Source organism: Equus quagga, chromosome 15, assembly GCF_021613505.1.
Source record: "Equus quagga isolate Etosha38 chromosome 15, UCLA_HA_Equagga_1.0, whole genome shotgun sequence".
Lineage (NCBI taxonomy): Eukaryota > Metazoa > Chordata > Mammalia > Perissodactyla > Equidae > Equus > Equus quagga.
The window spans coordinates 31,851,972-31,877,126 of record NC_060281.1 but is presented as its reverse complement, the minus strand read 5'-3'; the positions used below and the strand labels follow the sequence as shown (position 1 = coordinate 31,877,126).

At 36.4% G+C, this 25,155-nt stretch overlaps 1 protein-coding gene across 1 annotated transcript in view; it reads right to left on the bottom strand.

Moving 5' to 3' along the window:
• The window catches only part of TSBP1 (testis expressed basic protein 1), a gene marked incomplete at its 5' end in the record, with an annotated part of 70,913 nt that extends 47,536 nt beyond the window's left edge, over positions 1-23,377 (bottom strand). The window contains 5 exon segments of the mRNA XM_046640961.1: positions 20,218-20,238; positions 20,332-20,361; positions 21,620-21,652; positions 22,461-22,493; positions 23,281-23,377. Of these exon segments, the coding sequence (XP_046496917.1) occupies positions 20,218-20,238; positions 20,332-20,361; positions 21,620-21,652; positions 22,461-22,493; positions 23,281-23,377 (214 nt within the window).
• Positions 23,378-25,155: the final 1,778 nt, after the last annotated feature.

Sequence of the window (25,155 nt, the reverse complement as noted above, 5' to 3'; positions counted from 1 at the left end):
AAGAAATAGAGAATCTGAATAGACCAATTACAAGCAAACAGATTGAAACAGTGATCAAAAATCTCCCCGAAAACAAAAGTCCAGGACCAAATATCTTCTCTGGTGAGTTATACCAAACACTCAAAGAAGATTTAATACCAGTCCTTCTCAAACTCTTCCAAAAAATTGAAGAAGACAGGACACTTCCTAACTCATTTTTACAAGGCCAGCATTACCCAGATACCAAAACCAGACAAAGGCAAAACAAAAAAGAAAATTATAGGCCAATATCACTGATTACATAGATGCAAAAATTGTCAACAAAATATTAGCAAATTGAATACAACAATACATGAAAAGGATCATACACCATGATCAAGTACGATTTGTTCCAGGGATGCAGGGATGGTTCAACATCTGCTAATCAGTTAATGTGATACACCACATTAACAAAATAAAGAACAAAAATCATATGATCATGTCAATAGATGCAGAGAAAGCATTTGACAAGATTCAACATCCATTTATGATGAAAATTCTCAAAGAAATGGGAACAGAAGGAAAGTACCTCGACATAATAAAGGCCATGCATGACACACCCACAGCCAACATCATACTCAGTGGTGAAAAACAGAAAGCTCTTCCTCTAAGAACAAAAACAAGACAAGGATGCCCACTCTTCATTCTTATTCAACACAGTATCAGAAGTTCCAGCCAGATCAATTAGGCAAGAAAAAGAAATAAAAGGTATATAAATTAGAAAGGAAGAAGTATAACTGTCACTATTTGCAGATGACATGTTTCTATATATAGGAAACCCTAAAGAATTCATCAAAAAACTATTAGAAATAATTAACAAACATAGTAAAGTTGCAGGGTAAAACTCAACATATGAAAATCAGTCACATTTCTATACACTAACATCAAACTAGCAGAAACAGAAATCAAGATTACAATTTCATGGCTGCCAACAAACGGTGTAGGTCCATACCCGGGAACTGAGCCCAGACTGTCAAAGCAGAGCATGCCAAACTTAACCACTAGGCCACGGGGCTAGCCCCTGGACAGCTAAGTTTTGACAAAGGGGCAAGAACATACAATGGACAAAGGAAAGTCTCTTGGATAAATAATGTTGGGAAAACTGGACAGCCACTTGCAAAACAATGAAAGTAGACCATTATCTTATACCATACACATAAATTAACTCAAAGTGTATCAAAGACTTGAATGTAAGAGCTGAAACCATAAAACTCCTAGAAGAAAACATTGTCATATGCTCTTCAACATCAGTCTTAGCAGTATGTTTTTGAATATCATGTCTCTTCAGGCAAGAAAAAGAAAAAATAAACAATGGGGTCACATCAAACTAAAAGACTTCTGCATGGCCATGGAAACCATGAAAAATATGAAAAGACAACCCCAAAACTGGAAGAAAATATTTTCAAATCATATATGTGATAAGGGGTTAATTTCCAAAATATGAGAAGAACTCATACAACTCAACAACAAAAAATGAACAACCTGATAAAAAAATGGGCATAGGATATGAACATTTTTCCAGAGAAGATATACAGATGGCCAACAAGCATATGAAAAGATGTTCAACATCACTGATTGTTAGGGAAATGCAAAGCAAAACTACAATGAGAAATCATCTCACACTCATCAAAATGACTATTATTAAAAAGACAAGGTATAGGAAGTCTTGGAAATGATGTGGAGAAAAGGGACCCCTCAATCACTGCTAGTGTGAATGTAAATTGGTACAGCCACTATGGAAAACAGTATGAAATTTCTCAAAAAATTAAAAATAGAAATCCCATATCATCTAGCCATTCCACTTCTGGGTATTTATCCAAAAAACACAAACACTAATTTGAAAAGATATATGCACCCTTATGTTCATTGCAGCAATATTTACAATAGCAAAGACTTGGAAGCCACCTAAGTGCCCATCAACAGCTGAATGGGCAAAGAAGATGTGGTATATATGTATACAATGGAATACTACTCAGCCATGAAAACGACAAAATCATCCCATTTGCAACAACATGGATGGACCTTGTGGGTACTATGCTATGTGAAATAACTCATACAGAGACAGACAATTACTATATGAGTTCACTCATATGTGGAAGATAAACAAATACATAGATAAGGAGAATAGATTGGTGTTACTATTAAGGAAGGGAGTGGGGGGAGAGTGAAAGGGGTAAAGGGGCACATGTGTATGGTGATGGATGGTAACCAAACTTTTGGTTATGAACACGATGCAGTCTATACAGAAGGTGAAATATAATGATGTACACTTGAAATTTATATAATGTTATAAACCAATATGACCTCAATAAAAAAAAAGCAAATTAAAAAACGGGCAGAAGATAATGTGGTCTTACCATTTTTATTCCTCCATTTTGACCCAGCCATTTTACCTTAGAGAACTTTCATCACACAAAGTTTGTTTGAATCTGTGCTTAATAAAACAATGAAATCAGGCTATAATTAACAAGACAGGAAACAACAAGTGTTGGAGGGGATGTGGAGAGAAGGGAACCCTCATACACTGCTGGTGGGAGTGCAAACTGGTGCAGCCACTATGGAAAACAGTATGGAGTATCCTCAGAAAATTGAGAATAGATCTACCATATGATCCAGCTATTCCACTGCTGAGTATTTACCCAAAGAACTTGAAAACACAAATGCATAAAGATACATGCACCCCTATGTTCATTGCAGCATTATCCACAATAACCAAGACTTGGAAGCAACCTAGGTGCCCATCAAGGGATGAATGAATAAAGAAGATGTGATATATATACATAATGGAAAACTACTCAGCCATAAGAAATGATGAAATCCGGCCATTTGTGACAACGTGGATGGACCTTGAGGGTATTATGTTGAGTGAAATAAGTCAGAGGGAGAAAGTCAAATACCATATGATCTCACTCATAAGTAGAAGATAAAAACAACAACAACCAAACAAGTAGTAACAGAGATGGGATTGGTGGTTACCATAGGGGAAGAGGGGAGGAGGGAGGGCAAAAGGGGTGATTAGGATCACATGTGTGGTGATGGACTATAATTAGTTTTTGGGTGGTGAACATGATGTAATATATACAGAATTCGAAGTACATTACGATGTACATCAAAGCTAAAAAAGAAAAAGGAAATATACTAACAGTTAAAATTTTTGTGGAGAAAGTGGTTTTCAGTGCAAACTTCAAAAAATAAAATAGTGCTATGCTGGTCACCAAACACATCTACAGGTGGCACTGGGCTAGTGGGTTGCTAATTTGGGAGCTCTACTTTGAGAAAGGAAGTGATCTAAGTGAGTACTGTCCATAATTCAACAGTGCAATGTGAGATCAGCATCCCACGGGCTGTGGCCCGAGTTAGAATAGACCAAACAAATCCCTTTTTTGCCTTAATTTAAGCATAGGTATTGGTTGGGTCACATTTAGTTAAAATCTATGATTCACAAACCTGTTCAGGTTCTGAAGCACCTGGAAGTTATAATACTTTTTAGAGAAAAATCATGAAATGGTGATGTATTTAATTCTATCTTTTAACAAGAAGCAATTTTACTAGTTGGAAATATGAGCAAATATATGGTATTTAATATGAAAAATTCTACCACAAGCACATAGCTCAGAAGAAAAAAAGCTGTCCAATCAGGATTATCTGTTTCTGAATTTTTCTGTTATTTTTTGGGGTCATTTTCCCTAATTTCCTCACTTTTCTGCCCCTCATTTCTCTCTCAATCTTCCATTCATTTAGAAAATGTTTTCATTTTGCTTTAACAATAAATGGAAATCAGCTCAGGAGACTGATTTAAGCTTTATCACCTTGATTTTTCTCCCTTCTCCATTCATCTCTTCTAGCTTCCCTCACTTCTCTGTTCTGTTCGCTTTTGAAATTAGTCATGTAACTTATTCAAAAAGTTAATGAGAGATTAAGCAACTTGCCTACGTTCAAAGAACCAGTACACAGGGATCTGGGATGCAACTCCAGGCAGCCTGGCTCCAGAGCCTGCGTGCTTAACTGTTAGGGGACATTCCCTCTGTATGTTCAAAATAATTTAATGAGTAAACATTTTAAAAGCGAGTTTTTAGTAGGTTTTATTATACTACTTTCAATTCGCAGAGAAATAATGCATATTTCCAATAATAAGGATGAGCAATAACTTTTTCCCAAGCCCAAAGCCAAAGTGAAGAGTGTAATTTCCTCCTTCGGGAGTGGAACGTAGAGAGAGACACAGTCAAGGGAGGATCTGTTTGGTATGGAAGAATATCAGTCCTACTCTGTACTTTAAGGAGAAGGAGTTAATGGAATAAGAAAATGTAAAGATATAGAAAAGAGGAACTATGACTGCTGAAGAGATGAGGTGGAGTGGGGAGATGAGGTCAAAGGCATGAGTGGACGAATTTGCTTGAAAGCAAGAAGGGGTGTCACATTGTCTTAGAGAGGGAGAAAAGGGAGACAGTTGAGCATGATCTAGGTAAGATAACAAATGAAGGAGAAGGTGGAGAATCATGAGCCTCAAGCCCTGTCACTCTGACACAGCAGGGAACAGATAAGACAGGGAGACGTCCTCTGCCTAGTAGAGGAGCCCTACAATACCAGATTTTGAAACATTCTAGAGGAAAAACTTACAGAACCTTGCGGTAAAAGGCAAAGAACAACAGCAAATATTCAGATTAGCCTAGAGTTATTGGTTTAAGTAATCCGCCCATTTCCCAAGTCTCTCTCCAGAAATTGCACCGTCAGAATACATTAGACCCTCTATTCCCCTGTAGGCACATAGGTTACCACACCTGCAGGTCTGGAATCTTCTTCCCCCTTGGACACTATCCAGGAATGAAAGTCTTCAGGAGAGTATCCAGGTTACTATTTTTCCAATATTCTGATTTCATTCAGCACCTTTCCCCTATTTTCCATTCCCTTCCTTTCTTTTTTTTTCTCTTTTCAGTTTGGAGAGCCCCCTCTTCATTATGTGATCACTTCACAAACCCAAGAAGGGCAATGTTAGAAAGGCTCTAATTTCATTAAAAAAAAAAAAGAAAACTGAGGCTGGGGGGGTGGTCTGTGCCTGGGTATGCTAAAATTATAGGCGGTTTTAGCCTTCAATTTTTATGACTCTAAGTACAGTGCACTTTCCTCTATACCCCACACAATTTTCTCCTCTTTCTGTTCTTTCTGGAATATTCTTTTAAAAAGTAATTTCTTTCCTACATATTGAAACTACCAATTTTTTTCTGTTCTTTTTACTAACCTCTGGAGTGCTCCTCTTGTAAAATGATCTAAATTATAGGGAAGACTTGTGGAAATTTTCATGATAATAATTATGACAATAATAGTAATATACAAACTATTGTAGAATGAGCCTTTATTATATTTAGTGGAGAAAGGCTGAAAATTTGTCTTATTTGCCTTATGTTGGATGTTAAATTGCTATGTGAAGTTTGATAATTCCCATCATGTTTTGTAACCTTAACTAATCTCTAAAATGATAGGGTTTAACAACGTTCTCTTCAGCTCAACCTTTATTGATTCAATTAGTCTAAATTCACAAGATGAAGTCCTGTATTCCTGGGCCTTTCAGCCTTAATGATAAAATCTAGCAATAAGGGGAAGCTGGCCCTGTGGCCAAGTGGCTAAGTTTGTGCACTCTGCTTCTGAGATTCAGGGTTTACTGGTTTGAATTCTGGGCGTGGACCTAGCATAGCTCATCAAGCCATGCTGAGGCGGCATCCCACGTAGAAGAACTAGAAGGACCTACAACTAGGATATACAACTATGTACTGGGGGACTTTGGGTAGAAAGAAAAAAGAGGAAGATTGGCAACAGATGTTAGCTCAGGGCCAATCTTTAAAAAAACCCCAAAAATCTAGGAATAAGGGGAAGCAAAAGGCTGACATTCGAAACTTAAGGCCTGCCTAAGAAAGGGCAGACAGGGAAGAGAAGGTCCTCAGACACCAAGGGTTCATGGTAGAGAAGCAACTGGGAATATGCTCTCTCCCCTTGTAAGCCATGCTAAATGGACACACAGATAAATTCATGAGGTCAACTGCTTAAAGGCATCAAAGTTAATCCCCCTTTGAACAGAAGCATCAGAAAGAAGCCCTCACACTCCCCTCCCCAGGGAGTATCAAATCCCCTATGCTCCTGTGGTGTGATTTGGTCACAGATTGTTTGAGGATCCTGTACTTTGGTGCTGTGGCCAAGGCCCAGAAAGATACGTAAGACTGGTGATGAGCAGAGAGGCCCATTTACTCTTTCTTTTCAGCCTCTGTAAAGGTTGAAACTCGTAAGGGAACTTGGAAGACCTTAATCTTGGTTAAACTTTCTTTAGTTGCCCTATATACTCCTTTCTTTTTACCCATTTACTCTCATTTCTCTTTCTTGAATTGAGAAATAGAAAAGAGACTTAAATATGGTTCCTGGAGTTGACACTGAGGAATAATAACAAAAAACCCACAAATGTCTGGATCAATTTGTTTAAAAAGCATTATAATTATAATTGAAGTCTTTTTAGGAAGGGGATCTTAATTAGTTTTCGATAAACTAAAACTAAATAAAACTAAACAAATTAGTCTTCATTAAACAATGAGTGATCAGGTGCTAGAATACTTGGATTTAAATCCTTGTTCATTTACTTACTAGCTGTGTGACCTTGCACAAGCTACTTAACTTTTTCAATGCTAAGTTTATTTATTTTAAAAATACAATTTATAATAATATCTACTTCATAGGATTGTTATGAATATGAACAGAGCCTGGCACATATGCTGAATACGTATTAATTATTGTATCAATGTTTTGAACTGCCGTCCTAATCTATGTATATCTGTGGGAGGGATGGCCCATAGCCTCCTCTGCCTTGAGCACTATGCTGGTTTGAGATTTTCAAAGAAATAATAGGATCAAGCCCTTTGAGCTCCTGGTTTTAGAGCCTCTTCCCCAAGTTACCACAGTCCAGTGAGTTGCCTGTGAGAATGACCTTTCCAGAGAGCCCCACCCATTCTGCAGGACCTCGCATCATCTTGAACTTCAGGGCTGAATAGCTTCCTGGTGGCCTCCTGTATCTTTCAGCTAAAAACTCTGTATAATAACTAATTACTCACCTTCCTCTAAGATTAATCCCAACATGTGTCATATCCTCATTTAATTTATTCATCGTCAGAGGGTAATCCTCGTCTTCAGGGTGCTTGTTATCATAATAATTGGTATAATTGCTAATCTGATCTTCTTTCCACCTCTCCTTACTCTCTAAAACCCCAATTCACCATATTGTCTGGAATTCATATCAGCAAATTCTCCTATATCCTTAACTTCTCCAAATGTTCTCTTCACCATCTTGTTTTGACAAGCTTGACTGTCCTTTAAAATACTGTGTCTCTCAAAGGGTTAATCTCCATACTGTATAAAGAACTCACGCAACTCAACAACAAAATATCAAACAACCCGATCAAAAAAGTGGGCAAGGGTACATGAACAGACATTTCTCTAAAGAAGATATACGGATGGCCAATAGGCACATAAAAAGATACTCATCATCAGTGATCATCAGGGAAATGCAAATCAAAACTACACTAAGATATCACCTTAATACCCGTTAGAATGGCAAAAATAACCAAAACAAAAAGTAGCAAATGTTGGAGAGGTTGTGGAGAAAAAGGAACCCTCATACACTGTTGGTAGGAAAGCAAACTGGTGCAGCCACTATGGAAAACAGTGTGGAGATTTATCCAAAAATTAAAAATAGAAATACCATATGACCCAGCCATCCCACTACTGGATATCTAACCAAAGAACTTGAAATCAGCAATTCCAAAAGTCCCATGCACCCCTATGTTCATTGCAGCATTATTTACAATAGCCAAGATGTGGAAGTAACCTAAGTGCCCATCAACTGATGATTGGATAAAGAAGATATGGCATATGTATACAATGGAATACTACTCAGCCATAAAAAAGAATAAAATTGTCCCATTCACAAGAACATGGCTGGAACTTGAGGGTATTATGTTAAATGAAATAAGCCAGATAGAGAAAGACAATCTCTGTATGACTCCACTCATGTGTGGGAGTTAAACATGTAGACAAAGAGAACAGATTAGTGGTTACCAGGGGAAAGACAGGGTAGGGAGTGGGCACAAAGGGTGAAGTGGTGCACCTACAACATGACTGACAAACAATAATGTACAACTAAAATTTCACAAGGTTGTAAACTATCATAATCTCAATAAAAAGTTTAAAAAAAATACTGTCTTTTGCAGCCCTCTGAGCAATGGCTATTTTTTATTCTTAGTCCCACGTACTGCAAGGCCTGGATATATGTAAATGTCATTCTCATTCCCTATTGCTGTTTCCAGACACTTTCTCCTCCTTTAGGAATCCCTGTTTCTCTGATGCACATACAAGACTTTACTCTGTACATCCCTCCTTCTTGCTAATATCTACCAATATCCTGGTCCTTCCCTACCATCCCTACCTTTTCATTCTCTACCAGAAGGCAGGGCTGCTTTTTTAAAGTGTAAATGTGACCATATCCCTTTCTTGATTAAAACATTCCAGTGGCTTACTGTGGCACTTAGAATTGTACTCCATATCTTAGTCTAAAAGGCCTTTTATGATCTGGCCCCTTCCTACCTCTTGACTCCCTCCACCATCATTTGCTACTGGTCTTCTTGCAATCTTTTATATGTACCACTCTCCTTCCTGTCTCAGGGACTTGGTATACTTTTTGCCTGGAATAATCTTCCCAAAGATCTTCATGTGGCCACAGGCTTTTCATCATTTATATCTCAGTAAAAATATCTCCTCAGAGAAGTTTTCTGTAATCTCCTAGCTAAAGATCCTCACTCCCAAATCTCATTTATTTATTTGTTTATTTATTTATTTATTTATTTATTTATTGGGTGAGGAAGATTGATCCTGAGCTAACATCTGTTGCCAGTCTTCCTGTTTTTGCTTGAGGAAGATTGTTGCTGAGCTAACATCTGTGCCAATCTTCCTCTATTTTGTATGTGGGATGCTGCCACAACATGGCTTGATGAGCGGTGGGTAGCCCTCTGCCAGGGATCTGAACCTGCGAACCCCAAGATGCAGAAGCAGAGTGTGCAAACCTAACCACTACAGCACTGGGCTGGCCCTGCCAGATCTCATTGTATCAACATTATCCTAATTTATTTTCTCCATAGAATTTACCACAATTTGAAATTATTTGTTCACATGTTATTTTGTCTTATTTTACTAAGCTGTATGCTTTCTATGAAGTAGGGATCATGTCTGCCTTATTTACGCAGCATTTAGAATAGAGTCTAGTACATGGTAGACTCAATTCAAACAATTGAATTTGCCAAAATTACTTTGCTTCTATTGCCTTCCTTACAACTTTTTCTTATTTTCCCCTACCTTCTCTTTCCCTATCAGCTTGGAAAATTCATTTCCTTTTCATGGTAAGCAAAAGCATTTATAATTATTGTAACTAGGACTGGAGAATGTTAGAGTTATAAGGGATTTTAAAGATGACCTAGTCCGACTTTTTAATTTTACAGATGGTAAAACTAGAAACCATGTCTTGTCTGAAGTACCAAATAAATCAGAGGCACATGTGGCACTAGAACCTGTCATCTGACTCCTAGTCCATTTTGTTATTTTCTGGGTTATGAAATCATCCCTCATGCTTCTTGTTATTTTTAAATATCTCTCTAGTTTTCAGTTTATTTTTTTATTGTAGTAAAATACACGTAACTTAAAATTTAACATTTTAACCATTTTTAATGTTTTTAAAAATGCTTTTTTTTATTGCAGTAACATTGGATTATAACATTATATAACTTTCAGATGTGCATCATAATATATTTTGAATTCTGTGTAGATTACATCATGTTCACCACCCGAAGACTAATTACCAGCCATCACCACACATGTGTGCCTAATTATCCCTTTCACCCTTCCCCCTCCCTCCTTCCCCTCTGTTAACCACCAATCCAATCTCTGGCTCTATGTGTTTCACTTTAACCATTTTAAAGTGAACAATTCAATGGCATTCAGTACATTCACAATGTTGCTAATTCCTGTAGTATAAATGGGGGATTATTCTAGTTTCCAGGTAAAGCAAATTATGTTGTCTTGGCCATAGCAGTTGCAGCCCATTGAACTATTTCTGGGCTTTACTGGCAAGCCTGACTCACATGGATTCCCTGAAAATTTTGCAGGAGAAATTAAAGTTCTGAGTTTATTGTTTAGCTGTATACCCTAAATTGTTAAAGTATACACTTCAGCCTGAAGATATTTTACTTTTTTCCTATAGTAAATCATCCTTTCTATGACATAATTAGATGAGAACAAAACTAAATCAAACCTATTTTGATTATAAAAGTAATAAAATATTGAGCTCGATAGTTTTCCAAGGGCTCCTTTTAAGAGTTGTATATATACAATAAAACAGCCTTATTCATGGGATAAGGTTATGTCATAGTATTGAGCTAGCAAAATAATTTTGAGAGTAAATTAATTCACATTTTAAGACTTTCAAATTATATTTTAAAAATTAAAGTTATATTTTTTACATATACACAGTTTCCTAAATTCTTTGACATAAACCTTTTATTTCAAAAAGATACTTTGAATTGTAAAATTAAATATATTTAATGGTGTCCTGGGGGTAGCTGGACAAGCTCAGGACTTGAAGTCAAAATTTAGAACCTCACTTTTACCTTTTACTAACTATGTGTCCTTGGGCAAGTTAATGTCCTTGAACTTCAGTTTCTCATGTGTAATACCTGTAAATGTGGACTCAATAAACACAACTTTAATTACAACTCTCTCTTTGTCCCCTGCTCCCACTCCCTGCTCTCTTCACAACTCTCTTTTTTCTTCCCTCCTATTTCTAAGTTAAGAAGTTTTCATTGTTTTGCTGAAACCATCATAGACAGCTAAAACCATTTTAGTTCAGTTACCTCTTTATTCTTTTGTTAATCAGTGGGCTTTTCATTTTCCAAAGTTCTCATTAATTTCAGATAAAATGCTCTGTGATGGGAAGAAAGCTAAGGTGAGGGACAAGAGCTAGGCAGAGTCAGGGAATGTTCCCCAGCTCTGTGATACGCCAGAGAATTAGAATTAGGAAATACCTCTTTGTTCTCCTAAAAAGAAACAGAAGTAAGAAGTTTATGTGATTGTCTGGCTCAAAAACTATACATTTTTGAGGGGAGGAATATCAGAACCAGGAGCTTCTGTGAGCACCAAACTCTTGAGTGTCAGTTTGGCCCAGGGAGATATTTCCATTGCTTCCAGCCAGACGTGGGGACATCTCCGAGGAAGGCTTCCCTTTCCTCTCAGCAATACAAAGCTTTGACAGTCCCAGGAGACTGATAACACCATTTGTCTTTCATGCTGTAGTGTCTTCATTCTCATCTCATATTTCTTCCTAACGCCTTGCTCTCTTCCTTCTTTATTTACTCTGTTTTCCCAGCACTACAAATTTGGAAATTGTTTCTGTTTCCTGCTGACATTTCACTGTGACATTTCACTTTCATTTACTTCCTATACTTTTGGTTGATTATTGAGGTGTCTGCATTATGTAGAAACAAGAAATTGGAGAAATATCAAGCTCAAGCTTCTGTTTATCTCAGTAGAAGAAGTTTGAGTAATTTAGGAAAATGTCCCTTTGATTAAAGGGGAGTAAATGTCAGCAGAACTGAAGAAAAGTAAAGGAACTTACCAATATGTGATAGAGACAGTGCTAAAAGAAGACAAAACAAGAGTGAGATCTGAGTGTCTCAGGAAGAACTTAGATTCCATAGCTACTATATTAGGAAGAGCTTGTGGCAAAGAGGGCAGCAACGGGTCACATCTTGTTTTCTATTATCAGTTGCAATGCAGTGTGGTGGGCAGGAGGATACCCATTTACAGATTACTTTTTGGGTGTAAACTTCAGACGTTTGTAAATTTCCTCAGTAATACTCTTGTGGTAGAGGAGGATTGCAAGATCTATGCAATCTATCTTTTAATTTCTTTTAGTAAGAGAATAAAAATTGTGGGGGATTGCTAGTTTCTCAGTCCATGGAAATTTTTCTGCCTCTGTGTCTTTCTTCTTTCATTTGTGATCTTGCTACTTTTTTGTTCTTTTCCTCTTTTCATTCTCTGCCTCTCTTCCTCCTCCTCTCAATTTTCATTCTTTTTTCCCCTTTGTTTGAAAGATCTTTTGTTACAACAAACTATTACCACTTAATTGCTTCAACAGGGGGTTTCCACTTTCCAAAAATCATTTGTGGCCTATGAGGATGCTGAATAACAAAAAGTGAATTCAGGCTGTATCTGATACTAGAAGATAAAGAGTTAAGGCAGGGAAAGGGGGCTTGCTATCAAGATAGATATTTCACTCTCTTCTGTAATCACTTAGAAAAATTGGGCACAATATTTTTTAAAGTTTCAAAATGTAGACCTGAGCTTAAAAACTAGAAAGAGAAGTCTTCAAGAGCCATATATCAAGAAGGAACCCATAATTTTGATAGTGAATGAGAAGTTTCACCACCCACATGAATATCTTATTGTGAGTTGGATTTTCAATACCTGATCAGGAGCAGAAATCAAGGCCACAAGCCTTGTACATTATAAGAACCTAAGAGTAGTCTTCTTGTATATCAAAGGCTGATAAAAGCACTATCTGTGAAAATGGCACCATTAATCCCTACCTATTGGCCAGGGTATGTAGGAAGTGACCTATTTGTACCAGGCCAGGGTTGGAAATTGAGTGTTCAGCAATGAGAGAACCCTCACTGTAGGCTGAGTTCAGGTGTAGAGCCCACATTTAATCCCCTCATGTAGGGAAGAAACTATGAGTATAGAAACTAATATAAAAACTGACCTATGAAATCTACGCTTTAATAGAATTATTGCACAGCAGAGAGTTTATGAGGAACTCAAACAAATGATAACCAATGAGCTGACTGACTAAAGATAAAATACATTTGAGGAGACTTACTGACATGACAGACAGTAGCCACAACAAAGGGAACAACACATATAAGTAGAGCAATTTAAAAGGAATTTTCAAACAGGTGTGTTTCAAATACTCAAAGATACAAAAGAAGAAATAGAATCCATAAATCAAGAGTAACATTATCAGGAGCAGCTGCATTTGATAAAGAGCAAAATGGAAAGGGCAGATTTAGACAATATAGTCATTAAATTTTAAAAATCATTAGGTAGATAAACAAAGAGAACAGACTCAACTGAAGAAAGAAGTAATAAATGATAAATTTGAGAGAATTCATCCAGGACCCAGCATAGAGAAATAAAGAGATGATGTGACAGAAATTGCCTTGCTTTTCACCAAACTAATTTCCTTTTTCTCCAAGGTACATGTATGGTAGGCATAAGAACCCGCTCACCCCTAGATGTCTACGTCCTAATCCCCAGAAACTGTGAATATGTTAGGTTACATGGCAAAAGGGAATTAAGGTTACAGATGGAATTAAGGCTGCTAGTCAGCTGATCTTAAAATAGGGAGATTATCCTGGATTTTCTGTGTAGGCCCAATGAAATTATAAGAGTTGTTAAAAGTGGAAACAAGAGGTTGAAGGGAGTCAGAGAAAGAGATGTGACAATGGAAGAAGGGACACAGTGATGTGATGTGAGGGCTTGGTTTATTTTTGCTAGTTTTGAAGTTGGAGGAAGGGAACCATGAGCCGAGGAATGTGGGTAGCCTCTAGAAGCTGAAAAAGCAAGGAAATAGATTTGCTCCTAGAACTTCCAGAAGGAATGTAGCCCTGCTAACACCCTGATTTTATCAGGGTGAGATATATGTCAGATTTCTAACATATAGAATTGTAAGATAATAAATTTTTCTTGTTTTAAGCCATTAAGTTTGTGGTAATTTGTTATACTAGCAATAGAAAACTAATATGACATGGTTAGATTCTTCTCCCAGATTCCCTTGCAGTTAGGTGTGGCCATATAATTGAGTTCTAGCCAATCTAATGTTTTTGGAAGTGATGTGTGAGACAACATCCAGGCTTATCCATAAAAGCCTCCCACTCATGATCTCCAAGCTTTTTCCCCTCTGCTCACTTAAGGCAGTCGTGGTGAGCTCAAGCTATTAGTTTAAGACAGTTGAGACATACGATAAGATGAATTTGAATGCCTAAGTCATTGCTGAGATAAGAGCCAACCACCAACTTAGGCATTCCTGATTTTACAGAATATTATGAATAGAACCACTGGGATTTTAGGGTTTATCTGTTTATTTATGGGGCTAACTTAATTAATGCAGATGAATAATATAAAAGAGAAGTTACCAGATGTGAAAGATGGGAGGAGAATTTTTACAAATATTTGATAGGAATTTTAGAAGGAGAGACTGTAGTTTGTTAGTTAGATAGATATTTAAATATAGGATATATTTATAGCAGTTAAGGTTAAGAACTTTCTATAATTAAAGAAAGATATGAGTCCACAGAATGGAAAATTTTGAGTCCTAAGCAGGGTAAACGAAGTTAATCTCACACCCAGATAACACCATAATTAAAATGCAGAATACAAGGATAAAGAGAAGATCTTAAAATCATATCTACTTAGGAACAATCATCAAACTAGTAGTAGATTGCCATCAACAATAATAAATGCTAGAAAAAAATGGAATAAATCTTCAAAGTAATGAGAAAAAATAGTCGTCAATCATATATTCAGCTAAACTCTGATTTAAGACTGAAGGTGAGGTAAAGCTATTTTTAGTCTTACAAAGCCTTAGACAATTTTTCACACACATATAGGGTTTAAAGAACCACTAAAAGATTGTATTTAGGCAAGAAGAGGAAAGGCACAGTATGCGGCAAACAATGATAAACAGAAAAAATGCTGAAACATTTTTATGTCTATTGATTGCAAAAAAGTAAATAACTTTTGTTTTTAAAAATCATATCATAAAACAACATGGAAGATGTTGAAAGGGAAGATGGTCAAATAAAATTTATTGTCTAATCTTGGAGGAAGAAAAAGATACTGATTAGATTTTTTAAGAAAAATTAAGCAGTATGCATGTTACAAATGTAAGGACAAATAAAATAAAACCCACCAATACTAGTAAAATAAAACAAAAGGAACAAGGAAATCTAACAGTCTGATAGAAGGTAGGAAAGAAGATTAAAAAGACAGAAGAACAGGGGCTGGCCCAGTGGTGTAGTGATTAAGTTTGTGTGTGTTCTGCTTCAGTGGCCTGATGTTCGCAGGTTTGGATCCCGGGTGCAGACCTACACACTGCTCATCTAGGCATGCTGTGGGGCCATCCCATATACAAAGTAGAGGAAGACTGGCACAGATGTTAGCTCAGGGATCATCTTCAAGCAAAAAGAGGAAGACTGGCAACAGATGTTAGCTCAGGGCCAATCTTCCTCACCAAAAACAAATAAATAAAAATAAAAATAAAAGAGCAAAACATGGTAAATAGAAAACACAATATAAATTGGCAGAACTTAGATAAAATATATCAGCAATTTACAATAAATGTGAAATGAATTAAATTTATATATTAAGAGAGAAAATTTTACAATTGTTAATGTGAACAAAGACAACCAATATGCTATTTAAAGAAGGCATGACTGAGACAAAAATAAACTCAGGTTCAAAAGAAAAGAAAAGAAAAAATATATAACAGGCAAATATATATTACAACAAAGGTTTTGGAGCAATATTAATATCACATAACGTAGAATTTAGCCAAAAATATTCATGAGGCTGTGGATGGACATTATATCATTATACAAAGCAAAATTTTAAAAAAGAAGATACAATTATGAACTTGTATATATCTAACAACAATCAAAATATGAGCATGAAAAATGAGCAGTATTAAAAAGAAAAGTGACAGTGAAAGGAGACAATTGTAGTTGAAGGTTTAAACATATCTCTCAGAAACTAATACATCATGTAAAAGGATAACAGTAGAGAATGTTAGAATAATAAAGGTAATAAGCTTGGGCTGATACGTACATCTGTGGCTAAAATTCTGAACCCAACCCATAAAAAATGGTTTTAAGTTTATTTATAAGGCCTCGAAAGTCTGACATCGTTCAAAGAATCTGTATCACACACAATAACTAGCTGTTAAACATATGAGATGGTACTCAATTTGAGGAGTGAGCAGGAAAATGCAAATTAATAAATTTTACAGTTATTGAAATGGCAATAATGTGGAAGTATGACAAATCTAGGGTTGTTATTGATGCAGGAAAATGGGAAACTTTTATACATGTTGGTATGCCTCCTGTGTAACTACCATGGGACTCAATTAAACAATAGCTAGTAAATTAAAAATATGCCTAAATTACGTAAAATAAATGTTCATATGATGTGATTCATTAATCTCACTTCAGGTTATGTGCCCTGGATAAACTGTTTTCCACCTACTTAAGGCCATCTTGCAGTATTATTTATGATAGCAGAAACTGGAAACATTGAGAATGTGTTAGGGAAAGAGTAGAAAAAATATTACATATTCATAATTTGAAATATTGTTCAAAAATTGAAATACATAACCTGGATTTCTATATATCTCAATATTAGAAAGTTTTTGGGAAAAACACAAGTTGTAATGATACTTTCAGAATGATGCCATTTTGTAAAATTTTTAAAATACATGCAAAACAATACTGTATATCATTCAGTGATACACAGAGATTATATAAATATATGAAAATAAACTTAAAGATATTTACGATGCATTTATAAGTCTTTGGGAAGAGTTGAGAGTGGAATGGGTCTAGGGATGGGGATAAAAGAGATTTCTATGTTATCTGTCACTTGAGAAATATAACAAAATACCAGTTGTCAAATCTAGGGTGTGGATTTACAAGTGTTAATTATTTTTATACTTTATTTTTAAAACTTCTTTAAGAGAAAGAAAATACAGCAACTACAGGATTTGCACAGATGTAGTAGAATTCAAAGAAAACCACGAAGAACTTACCTAGGGAGTTGGCTGATGGTGCTAAAACACACACACACACACACACACACACACACACACACACAGAGACATTAGGCGGATCATCAGAATTTAGATCTCTAACCTTTGCATATCCTCTTCAATCATTGTGACCTCTTCTCAGGAGTTGAAGCCCAGACCCTGGGAGATCTACTGACCTGGTGGTGGGTACTGGAGGCCACTCCAGCTATCTCTCTCAATCTCTATAAAAGTTTTCATCTTTTAGTGGATAGATGCTATTTCTATGAAACTCTGTGGCTTACATTTTTCTCTGCCCTCATCCCTCCCTCCTTTCCATCTTTTTCTCTTCTCTTCCTTTATCTTTATCATTTCCCTTTTCTCTCTCTCATGATCTTCTCCATTTTTTTCCTTTCCTCTCAGTCAATTTGGAAACTTGTTTGTTACTGACAGACCATTCTAAACCAGCACTAGGAGATTTTATCTATTGCTTAGTATTCACATGAACTGATAGGATTTCTCTTTCCTCAAAGTATTTACAATCTAGGGGAATGTTACTAGTGGGAAGCAAATTTTCATTGAGAAACTAGAGAATACTTACTGTAATCTCCTTTGGATCCCTCTAAAAACACACAAAAAATGAAGAAAAAGCGGTTTGAATTTTTTATTTCTGTAGTTTTGATATCCTTACAGAGGATTACCTAATCAACACCCTCCAGTATCCAACTAGGCAAGAAACTGGAGGTAAAATCGCCTCATGGCTTAATTTATGAATTGAATGACTTGAAAAAGCTGGCAAAGGTTAACTAAAGTTAATGTGTGTAGTGAAGAGAAATGATAAACTATACATGGAAACACTGAAACAGACCAATATATTAGTTATAAAATAACTTGAGGTCAAGTAAGAGAAGAAATAGCAAAATATTTACTCAGCTGGTTGAGAATTCAAGTTCAAGGAAGATATGGCAAATTATATTGAATACATATGCATTTATTTATTGTGACTGGATGTGCATCCTATGACCTAAAACTTGTTTCTTAGTGATGTTGTGGAAAGAGACTTTCTACAAGATCTGGAGACTGACAAAGCAAATTACACAAAAACTGATCATGTTATCACTATTGTTTGCATGAAAGTATAAAAATAAATAATTCTGACACTGGAAATAACAAGTTATGTTGCATGATGGTATCATTGGTAGTTTATGAAAATATAAATAAAGATCTGTCGAGAAATGCAGAGACAGCGTGTACTTTTTTTCTTAGCTCGTTTTCTGAAATGAGTGTTTTTTTTCCATACTTAGTTGTTGTTGTGATGGAAATTAGGTCCAAAACATGCAAAATCTTCTCTGTTTTACCCTAATGTTACTTGTTTCTCATGGTTCTGTGGGTATTTTAAAAATAGAAAATACTAAGAGATGCAGAACACTTTCATGTGCTACACTTAACATTTACTATAAAAATTAATAGCATTAAAAATAAACTCAGTACATTTCAAAAATTTTGAATTATCATGGTAATTTCAATATATATGTGATATAGTTAAATTCAGCTAAGATTTAAGTACTAACTTTCATGTACCTAACCTAGTATAATGATCTTACCTAATATTTTTCTGTCAGAGGATTTCCATAATCTCAATTTAATCAGGAAATTTATATTTCTATGTCCAGAAGTGATAGAGGGAAGGCTAATAGAGCTTGGGAACTTAGAAACTTAGAATGATTATTATTTAAAGGACCACCTTAGAAGTGATTGTAAAGTCAGAGAAATAAATTGTCATTTGGTTTTAAGAATTTTGAATCATGGCATATTGAGACAACAACAAAATGTTTACTAAGGCAAGTTTTCCCTAAGAATGCAAGTGTAGCCTGGAACTGAAAGGAGCTAAGATTGCAGACTGTAAGCTAAATATCTATCAGCAGGAAATTAATAATTAAGATATTACGACATTGTGCAAGAATAAACTCTCTAACTACATGAAATCTGGAGTCAGATAGTTCTAAGTTCATATCCAGGTTGAGTCACTTGCAAGTCCTGTGGCCTTGGGCAAGTCACTAACATTTTTCATGCATACATTTTTCTCTATAAATTAGGGATAACAATGTATAGTAAATTAATTGATTTATTTAAGAACTTTCTTATTAAGGATCACTCTGACTGATGAGGAGAATAGACTATAAGAGAGCAAGAGGTAGAATCAAGGAAGTAAGTTAGGGGACAGTTGAAGTAGGTCAGGTAAGAGATGTTGGTACTTGGGCTAAGATTGTCATTGTGGTGAAAAGTGGTCTGATTTGGAATATAATTCACAAGTATCGGAGATGAGCAGAGTGAGAGAAAGGGGTTAAAGATGATTCCACGGTAGATGGCCTGAGCAACTGGGCGAATACAGGTGCCAGTACCTGTGCAAGGAAGGGATTAGGACTTGGGTTTTGACAAATTAAGAGATGCCTCTCATATATATGTATTCAGGACCACTGTTTTATAGTTGTATAGGTTGTTCACTGCACAAAGGAATATGGGGACTGAAATCCCTAACAGCATCTCTGGTGTGGAGCTGCATCTGTTTGGAGGAAGGAGCACTCTCTAATTTGCTCCAAAGCAACCTGTAGGCTAGTAGAGGTATTGGACAGCCAGGGTGCGATTTTGTGGTAATTCATCCTTGTATGGTTGCCAGGGTCTTTTGTAGATATAAAATAAAGTAAAATGAAAATGCTCACCAGAGTGACTAGCACATAGAAGGTGGTGAGTGCATGTTAATTCTCTTTCTTTCCTATTATATACAGTTTATTTTGCTTGTCTGTGTACCCTTAAACACATTCAGGTAGCTTCGTACACTGGTTAAATGTGGTGTTCTGATGATTAATTGTTACTGAGGAGGTTTGTTTACATGAGATGTAAATGACAACAGTAGACAATAACAGCACTTCTTTGTGCCCTTGAAATTTCAATGCACAGGTTATACCCTAATGTGATGAATTTCAGGGATTTATTTCTCCATTTCTTAACATTTATATTAATATAGTGGTTAGCATTTCTGAGATCTGAGATATTGAAATTCTCTTGAGTAGTCAGATTACTTTTGTTAACTGGTTAGGAGGTGGAAAGGAAAGGAATTGGACAGCACTGGGGCCTCATAGTGTGAAGGTGAACACTTCTCAGAATCTTTTATGTGCTACTTTGGTTTCCTGCCTTTCTACTTGGGTAGGTTTTACAGCCCGTCATGTTATAACAGGAAAAAACATTGATTTTCCTTTAATTTTACCATAATCTCTAAATATACTTACCTAGATCATCATATGAAGTGTCTAGAGGGTTGAGGAAAAAAAACAAGATTCTTAATTTCTCATAAAAAGATTTCTGTATTAGTTTCCTAACAATTCAGTATCTAATTTATTTACCACTTTCTGTTGAATATGAATGTCGGAATCCTAAAAGATAAGATGAAAACATAATGAGATTCTACTTTGAGAACTATGTTTACATTATTTCTTATTAAGTGAAAATCTGTTGATCTTGTCCTCTTTTAGATCTCTGAAAGGAAAAGTCTTTTGGGAAAAAAACAGATTATTTTTATTAATAGCCCATCAAGAAATGTTTCATCATTAGTCTAAATCCAACTACTAAGAGATTTTTCTACTTTCCCAGATGTTCCCATTTCCTTTGGATTCCATTTGAGAAAAGAAAGAGGTTATGCCATGGCCTTTTGCTTTTCACTCTTGTTGGTCATGACAGGTGAATCATAGAGGTAAGAAGAGGAATGGACCAAGAGTCCCAGATGTGAGGCATGGACAGCCAGGAGAGTGATGAAGCTGCCTCTTCTTTTTATTCCTCTTGGGGATATGAATCTATATGCTTGCAGCATGTGTGTGTGTGTGTGTGTGTGTGTGTGTGTGTCCCTACAAAAAAGTAGAGAGTGCCTTGGAATCTCCTAAGAACCATCAGATGTCTGGATGTTTTATTTCAGATAAGCTTTATCATTATTTGTCACTCATGTCAGATGATATGTCCTGATTTTAGGGACAGAGTATAACTATTAATAATAATAATAAATACTAGAATTCAGTATAATATGAGACTTTTTTGTCTTAAACCAAGTAGGGATAAAATGGTGTAAGAATATGAGTACTGAACTCAGGGCCAAAAACCTGGGTTTGCTATCCAACTCCTTCCTTTGCTAGGTGAATTTGAATAAGTCTCTTAACCTTTTTGAGCATCAATTTCATCTTCTAAAATAGAGGTAATAATACAAATTGTGCTCCCCTATTATATTGTACTTTATAGCTTACAAAATGTCTTTTCACGTATACTATTCAATCTTCATGACAACTCATGAATTATGTATTTTATCCCTATTTACACACCTAAGAAATTGTTTCAGAGAGGTTCCTTAATATTTCCAGATCTTAGGATAAACAGGAGCTGGAAAAGATTCTTTTAATGGTTGTAGGAATGGGATATATTTGCCTTCTCTGAGAAAAATGCACAGATCTTTCTCTCCCTCTCACACACATATACACACACACACACATGCAAATATATGTGCATAGAGAGATGGATTGGCAGTTGGATATTATAACAGCAAAAGATATGCTGACCTAACAAATCATGCTCAAAGGGGGAGTCCATTTTTTTTCTCTAAATAACACATTCCTCCATTGATTCTCTACCAGTTCCTAATCTATTTACCTGTACTGTCTTCATAGTCCAAAAGACTAGCACCTGGAGAAGAAAGGAGAGAGACCTCCATGATTTTGCTTCATGAAAATTAGCAGGGCTTTAAGACTGAGAGCTAATGTAGACATGCACTCCCAGTAGTGCATAATGATGAGAATTAATTTACTCTGCAGGAACTAGGAACTGTGCATAAGTAGTGGGAGCACAAGATGATAGGTGACTGTAGCAGTCATCAGTTTCATAATATTAGCCGGCTAAATAATAATCAGAAGGGGCCTGAAATTGGCTTTTCCTTCTTGGTACTCCACACCTAGCTCCTGTTTGTCTTTTAATCAACAACTTTGGCATCTCATTGGACATTGCCATGGGAAATCTGCTTCACCTCTTTACATCTTGAACTTGGTGCTCTCTTTCTCAATCATAATTATCTTAGTTGTGTTCACTCTTGTTATTCCTAACTACATGAGATTCTTCTATCTAGCCACCTTGCTGAGTCCCTCTTCACTACTAGATTTAGACCTGCTCCATTGCCAGAGGAGTGTGCTGTTTCCATGGCTTAGTATCTTTGTTGCTGCTCTCAGACCGTAGGAGGCATGTGAAGAGAGCCTTAGGATCATGCGGACCTACCCACTATTAAACATAATTCATTCTGCCCAGCTCCAGTTAGGTACTCAGTGCTGCATAGAAATCTCTGGTGGGTTTCTCTCAGTTACTTAGGAGTTCAGTTCATGAAATGATGCACTATGCAAGGTGCTGGAAATACGACAGTAAACAAGAGAGATCTGGACCCTGACTTTTGGAAATTCTATAAATTCTTACTATCTTTATTTTTCTTATGGGTATAAGTACTTACTTTGTTCTGAACTGTATCTTGAGACATCAATTTCTGTGGAAGAATTAAGCAAAAATATTTCTATTAACTACTTGTGAGAGATGTTCTTCCTCCTGTCCCAGCTCTCCTTACTCTAAGCTGTGTTTCTTTGCTCCTAAGGTGGCCCTCTTGATATGATGCATTACTGGCTTCCACCTCTTTTCAATGCCTCCAGCCAGCCCTGTTCTGTCTATCCTTCCACACTACTTATTCTTTGAGGGCTCATAGGCATTAAGGATGAGAAATTGGGAGGGGATGCAGCTGACTAGAAGGGAGAGGGAAAGATACTGATAAAAATTCTGGAAAGAGAGATCTCATGGCATAGAAATAGGTCATTTCCTTTATGAGTCCCATCTTTGTTTCACTGACAAGTACTACTCTATATCTGTCTCTTCTTATCACCTCCCAATATTGTCACTAAAATTCGTGAATTCTTTTCTTATGATACTAGCTAGTGGTGTTTACTAGCGTATTGTCTTCTGTCTTCCATTTTTTTTTCCCCCTCAGGTAATTTACCTTGGAGCTCAGATAATTTTCTTTTGGAGTATTCTTGTTATTTCTATTGTTAAATTCTGATTATTTTGGTTGACATTATTGGTAACATGAGCTTTGGGAGTCTAAAAGTGCAGGAGGAATCACTAATCGGTCAGAGATTCTTTGATTTATGTATTGAAGTGGATTCCCAGTATATTGGCAAAGTCTCTTGCTATGTGAGAAGTAGAAGTGAACTCAGACTGAATCTTGGCATTTCTCCCTCTGTGACTTTCACAAGAAATCTCCATTTTGACTCATTGTTACTTACCATTTTGCTTGCATCGTGTCCATCTTGTTAGCAAAATAGCCAGAATGGCAAAACCCAGTAGAGTCAGGATGACAGCCAAAGTTATTTCTGAAACAAAAATTCACCTGAAGCCTTGCTTATTTAGACCCAATCATTATCAGAGACAACTTCTTGTCACCTCTTACTGTTTTCACCCAATAGATGTTTCCTCCTGACCCCCTTTTCTGCTATTTCAGCTCCTTTCTTCTTTTATCTTCCTTATCTTATTGTCCTCACATTCCTTCCTCTGCCCACTTCTTAGCTTTTATGTTGGTCCATTTGGTCCGATAGTAAGAACCTTAGGTGCTGTGTACCCTTGGTTTGGAGTGGGAAATCTGACAGATTTCCTCCTCAATTAAGCTGCTTACTCTGTAGACAGGAGAAGGTTAGAGGGAATCAGTGGTATGCAAAGCAATGCGCTGGGGCATGAGAAAAAGTATTATATTTTTATGTAATTTTATCTTATAACTTTAAAATTTCTGGGTTTTCTATTTTAAAACATATATATACATATATATTAGGACAGTAGAATGTCCATAAAATTTATAAATATACATATATAAGGAATGCATGCTCAAAAAATTTTAAATGGGTGAATGAACAAAAAATTTTGGAGGTCCCTGCCTGAATCATCTTGACTGAAGGTGGTTATATTAATGAAAGCCACAGCAGAGGACAGAAATTTCCTATCATGGGGAAAGGACTTCCTGTTGCTCTGGAGGATGGTTATTTTCTTTGAGCAGTTCAAACTCCAGAAACCAAAGGAGAAATCAGCACTCTCACTCTAGGGCTGAATTGACTGTGTGTTGCTTTCCCCAGCTCCCAAAGGATCAATGAAACTAAAGAAAGGATATTGAATTTGAAAGAAAGCAGGCAAGGAAGGTGAAGCAGTTATGTTAAAGCCTCTGAAGAGAAGACTCCTGAGCCAATAAGGTCAAGGAGACCTCAAAGAGGGAGTCAGTCCATACCCAAGACTGCCATTTTCCAGGTATTGTCTTCAATACGTTCTGTATCATCTGGATTTCTTTATCAGAAGGAGATCAAGATAAAATGAACACCCCAAGCTCACAGATTCTGAGCACAATGAACTAGGATGTAAGGGAGGCACTTGTAGACAAGGATGCAGAGAGTCGCAGAGGAATTGTGTGGCTCAGGTGGTCAAACCTAAGCAGATTACAAGAGTATGGTCTATGAAGGTTCTAGAATCTGTGTCATAATAAAGAATTAGAACTTCAGAGGGGCAAGAGGGAAGGAAGAGTAGCACCAAGAGGCTAAGAAGATTTCAAAATACATGGGAGGACCTTAAACTTAGGATACTGGAAGGGAACTTATGTATCTTGGCTCTGGAATAACTTCTAATTTTCCAGAGATTTTGAAGCCAGAGATTGGGTTTTATTTATCTTTGTAACTCTTGAGGCAGAGAACCTCCTATAGAATAGGCACTTAATAAATATTTGATGATTAAAAATGAGAAAAATTGTTCTATTTATCTAATAGGAGGGGCGTTGAAACAACTGAAGGGTTAACAAATGAAGCTGGCTTGTTGGAATCAGATAGTAAGGGAAAGCCAAGAGGTGTGTGGTGCGAGGAAGAATGAGCCAGTGAATGGGATTTCATAAGCCATTGTGGAGAACAAGGGGAGTAATGAAACTCCCTTTTATTGAGTGTTTATGAACTATAAGGCTCTGTAGTAGATACTTTACAAGTACAAACTCATTTAATCCCCAATAACCTTCACAGTGAAATCCTTCAAGACTGAGACATCTGAAGTCACCCAGCCAACAAATGGCAAAGTTTCTGACTCCAAAGCCCACACCCTATTCACAAAGCCACATTTCATTTCAGTCTTGGAGACCT